This window comes from Sardina pilchardus, chromosome 3, assembly GCF_963854185.1.
Source record: "Sardina pilchardus chromosome 3, fSarPil1.1, whole genome shotgun sequence".
Taxonomy (NCBI): Eukaryota; Metazoa; Chordata; class Actinopteri; order Clupeiformes; family Clupeidae; genus Sardina; species Sardina pilchardus.
The window spans coordinates 16,154,336-16,159,335 of NC_084996.1; the positions used below are offsets into that span (position 1 = coordinate 16,154,336).

Here is a 5,000-nt window from a genome sequence, read left to right on the forward strand (position 1 = left end):
TGTAAAGCACTAACAACCACCCCTCAAAGTTCATTGTCCATAAGTCCAAACAATAAGTATAAAAATCCGACAATCCAAAACGATAACGAGATCTCCCAGAAACGAAAAACAAGTTTGTTGAGTAGCCTAGTCCTTCCAACAATCTCAGCTTTTGCGTTTGTTAGATAAAAGGCATTCTGTCCTGCTGTATTCCAATGAGAAAAAATCATCCACAAGGTAGGCTAAGGGTCACGGTAATGCAGCATGCAGGAATCTATATACGCACAAAACGAATGAATGGGTTATATCGGCCAAAACGAATGAATGGGTTGGGAGAGTCGTCTGGCTGTGTCAGCAGACTGCAGTCGGTCTCGAGGGGTTAAATAGCGCACGTACTTGAATTTTAATCTGAAGAAGACCACACGGTCGAAACGTCATTCCTTTGTGATAAAGAAAATCAAATCAAATCAAAAAAGAAGGATTTCAAGTGTGCGAACCTTTTTCCATTTTTTATGATTTAGCCTACTCTTGTTCTGCACCTTGACCGGGGATGTGCACAAACTTTTTTACTACACTTGAATTTTAAACCAACTCTTCTCTAGCCTATATCCTATAGCCATACTTTAATAATCAGATGTTATGCTCATTTTTGTAGGCTACACCTCACCGGCAAGCACGCACGCAAATGCTGCTTTTGCACATCTACAATATTGGCCAGGCTATATAGAATAGGCTTTTAGGACTGTATTTTGCCTTCGTGCAACTTTAGTTGTGCTCAATCTAAATTGTCCAATCCAAATATTGTCAGTAAGGATAGGTCATATTACCAAATGGCGAACCTCGAAAATTATTTAGGATATAGAGCCGTGTCCATTACGCATGCAGTTATTTGTTAGGCTATTGTTTTATTTGAGTGTTTTTGTCTACCATGGCAAACATAGTTGAAACGTTCGCTCTAAACTTATGTATTTCCAATCGGCTTTCACAATCAGCTACAGCTGCGCGGCGCGGCGCAGATGATCGCCATGAAAACTTGCAATGTCTTTACAGAACTGCTTTCACTTCCCCGAGTCGCGAATGCAACATGCACAACAACCAATATTTAGCAAACACATGTATTTCCAGCTCTCAAAACCGATGAGGTCCAGATCTCAGTGTCCTCATATAGCTGCCTACAGCCATGCATAGTAAGCCTAATGATAGCCTAATAGTTATGACATTAATAGCCTATTAATGACATCATGTCGGAATGGCACGTTGTTTGAAAAAAAAAAGAAAAGTTAAATAGGCCTAGGCCTACCGCCGAGTGGGGATATGTCGGAATGAACAGCGGATACCAGCTGGGTTGTAAAACATTACGGCTATTCGTTGATCTTATCGATGCAGTCCTTGCGGCCACTTCTCCCCATCGTAGGAAACTTTCTGCTTAGTGTTGACAACACAAAGGCCTTCACGTTGTGTGGCAGTGCTTGCTTGCCCTTCGATCCATCCCAGTTGGTGGTTTTGCACCTGTCCCTGAGTTATAGTCTATATGAGTAAGCGCTTATGCTCTAACCGCATAATAAAAGAAGCACCTGCAGCAGTGCTTATGGCAAGGCTATTAACACCTGTCACTGAGCTATGGACAAGCAGTTATGCTCGAAAATTATCATAATAACAGACACACCTAATTGTATGGCTCTACGTTTAAACACATCAAATTAGCAAGCATTTCCGCAGCAACGTTTGCTTTCTTTTTCTGTCGGTCCGCGGTTGCTTGGTCAATTGCGCAGCAAATTGACCATTACATTACTTATATAGCCTATTTCTTATAACGAAATGCGAAGAAAAAATACGAGGACTGACCATCTCGTTTCTCCGCGTTTCCCCCAATACCATGGCGACAAAGAGAAATAAATATGATTTGACATTTAAGCTGATTGCTGACAAATTTGCCACATAATTCGGGAGAAGCAGCGGACAGGAGCGCCACCACAAGCAAGCACTTCTAGCCCAAATTAACATGGCAACGTTGCCTATGACTAAAGTGTCTAAGTAGGCTAGTCCTACTAATATTACATTTGATTGGTAGCATGTTTGTAGCGCGCCAGTTTACCCATCCCCTACATCAAAACAGCTTAGAATCAATCAAAGAATCAGCTGTGTCGGCGTTAGGCTGTAGGCGATTTTCTATAACCATTTTCATTCATTTCAACAATGGTTCATTGAAACGTCGTTTGAATAATTTCGCCAGTCATCACCTTCATTGTTATGATTAAATGAGATTAAGGAGTCGACTATTGACGGATATGCGGTCTTCATCATTTTGAAATGCGGGATGAAACTTTCTGCCACCTGGTGGTTGTTTGGGTACATTGCCTTAGCCTCGAAAAAAATCGGCTTGACGGCCTGCGGGATCTCTTCGGGAGTCCCGCGGGAGAAGGTGCATTCTCAACCCGTACCCACTGTACACACAGACACACACAGACACACACTTAAACACGCTCACACATAAACACAGGAACAAAAAAGCTCTGGTGACAGTGACACAGGCACATACACACACACACCCACACAAACACACACACACACACACACACACACACTAGGAAGCAGAGTCACACGCACTGCAGCTGATGTGTGTGTGTGTGATGACTGACGCACTTTCCACCACAGTAACAGAAGCACTGCTAGAGTGCACCAGGCAGCTTCCCCCGTGTGAGCAGGGAGGTGAGCAGGACAGGCAGGACAGTACAGGTGAGCAGGGCGGTGAGCAGGGGCAGGACAGTACAGGTGAGCAGGGCAGGTCACTCACCTGTCACATGGAGCCGGTCTCCTCCCACCTCGATCTTGAGGAAGATGCGGCCGCGGCGTTCCGTGTGGTCAGTGCCGCACAGGCTGGGCACGTTATTCACACACTGCTTGTGCACGTTCATGTCGCACGCTGGACAGGGGTGGACAGAGAGAGACAGCAGCTCCGTTTAACACCTCATAAATACCTCTAAAGTGTGCACATACTGTACATGTGTGCAGCTATTTATGTGTCTGTTTCATGTCTGTGTGTGTTGTGTGTGTGTGTGTGTGTGTGTGTGTGTGTGTGTGTATGAGTGAGAGAGAGAGAGAGAGAGAGTTTGTGCCTGTGTGTGTGTGTATGAGTGAGTGAGTGAGTGAGAGAGAGAGAGTCTGTGCACGCGTGTATGTGTGTGTGTGTGTGTGTGTGTGTGTGTGTGTGTGTGTGTGTGTGTGTGTGCGTGTGCGCATGTGTGATTGCACATAAGTTTATCTGCTTGCGTGTTTACACAGGAATGGCACAAGAGCGCAGCTCCCCACCCCCTCTGCCCCCTGAGCCCTGTGGTGGGGAGAGGAGAGGAGAGAGAGCAGAGAGAGAGAGAGCGCAGGGCTGGCTGACAGGCAGATTGTGAGGATGTAATTACAGATCTGGTGCTATCCGCGCATCAATTTATTTCAATCTGCTCTCATTAAAGTCTGTGATAACATTTCCCATCAGAGATGGAGGGATGGATGGAGCGGGGCGGTAGGGGGAGCATCACCCAGGAGCAGGGGGAGCGGAGGTGGAGGAGGCAGAAACAGAACAGGGAGAGGAGGAGATGGGGCAGAAGGAGAGAGAGAGAGAGAGAGAGAGAGAGAGAGAGAGAGAGAGAGGAGGGGGGGGAGTGAGAGTCCTTCACTACGCTGATATGATGAAATAGGAGAGGGAATCACAGACTTCCTTACTTTTTAGAAATCAAGTAAAAATGGCCAGTAGCCAATGCTGACCGGTCTTACTTGTTTGGGCTGATGCCACAGTTAGAATATCATACTGACGTGTGCATCTGTGTGTGTGTGTGTGTGTGTGTGTGTATGTGTGTGTGTGTGTGTGTGTGTGTGTGTGTGTGTGTGTGTGTGTGTGTGTGTGTGTGTTTGTGTGTGTGTGCTTGTGTGTGTGTATGTGTGTTCGTGTGCGTGTGTGCATGTGTGTGTGTGTGTCTGTGTGTGTGTACAGTATGTGTGTGTGTGTATGTGTGTGTGTGTGTGTGTGTGTGTGTGTGTGTGTGTGTGTGTGTGTGTGTGTGTGTGTGCGTGTGCAAGAGAGAAGAAGTTGGCCTTTTTCTGTTCCTTAGGGTTATCCCAGCAGAAAGCCTTTATACTAAAGCAAGACACATCTCTGAGGCAGATAAATAGCAAGGCACAGCCTGTCACCGCTACACAGACAACAGTGGCACAGAGGGGAGGAGGAGGAGGAGGGGGAGGAGGAAGAGGAGGATGAGGAGGAGGAGGGGACTCACTGTCACACTTCATGCCCTGGTGGATGAGGCCGTAGAGCAGCGAGCCACAGTGGTCGCAGAACGTGGGGCTCCCGTAGGAGTGGATCTTAAACTTGTGCTTGCTTCTGGGGTCCTGGAGAACAGGATACAAGAGAGAGAGAGTGATATAGAAAGAGAGAGAGAGGGAGAGAGAAATGGAGAGAGAAAAAAAAAACAGAACAGGCTTTCAGCATCTCTGCCAAAAGACATTAAAGGCCATGAATAAAAGAGGGCGTCTCTGAGAGTCCCTGCACTGGTGTTGAACACGGTGCCGCTTACAGCATATCTGCGCACACACACACACACACACACACTCTGAGAGTCCCTGCACTGGTGTTGAACACGGTGCCGCTCACAGCATATCTGATTGTGAAAAGTCGACAAAGAGCACGAAAAACTGGCACAAAGAGAGCACAAAGTTGGCTCACCCTGAAAACAAATGTGGCACAACAGTCCGCGGTGAGTTACAGTTCCGGCTGTTCTCAGTTCAGTGATACAGCTCATCGGCACAGAAGTTTTAGATTAAGGCCCAGATGATTTGAAGGAAAACTTTCATGAAGAACACCCATGAAAAAGAATCAAGAGTGAAGACGGTTATGATATGAGAGACTCTTTTCATCCAAAGCGACTTCTATCAGAATAACAACAGCAGTCATTCTAATACACCATACAGTGCAATGGAAGAGCAAGAATGATAACACCCAATTAAAATGATGATGTGAAAAACATGATGATGTG

The 5,000-nt window shown here is 46.2% G+C and overlaps 1 protein-coding gene across 3 annotated transcripts in view; it reads right to left on the reverse strand.

Moving 5' to 3' along the window:
* The window catches only part of prkcab (protein kinase C, alpha, b), a 107,999-nt gene that overhangs the window by 24,993 nt on the left and 78,006 nt on the right, over positions 1–5,000 (reverse strand). For all 3 annotated transcript variants that reach the window (XM_062532125.1, XM_062532123.1, XM_062532124.1), the window contains exons 4-5: positions 4,245–4,356; positions 2,774–2,902 (exon numbers count right to left, since the gene is read on the reverse strand). In XM_062532125.1, coding sequence (XP_062388109.1) covers positions 2,774–2,902; positions 4,245–4,356 — 241 coding nt within the window. The remainder of the gene's footprint in view (positions 1–2,773; positions 2,903–4,244; positions 4,357–5,000) is intronic.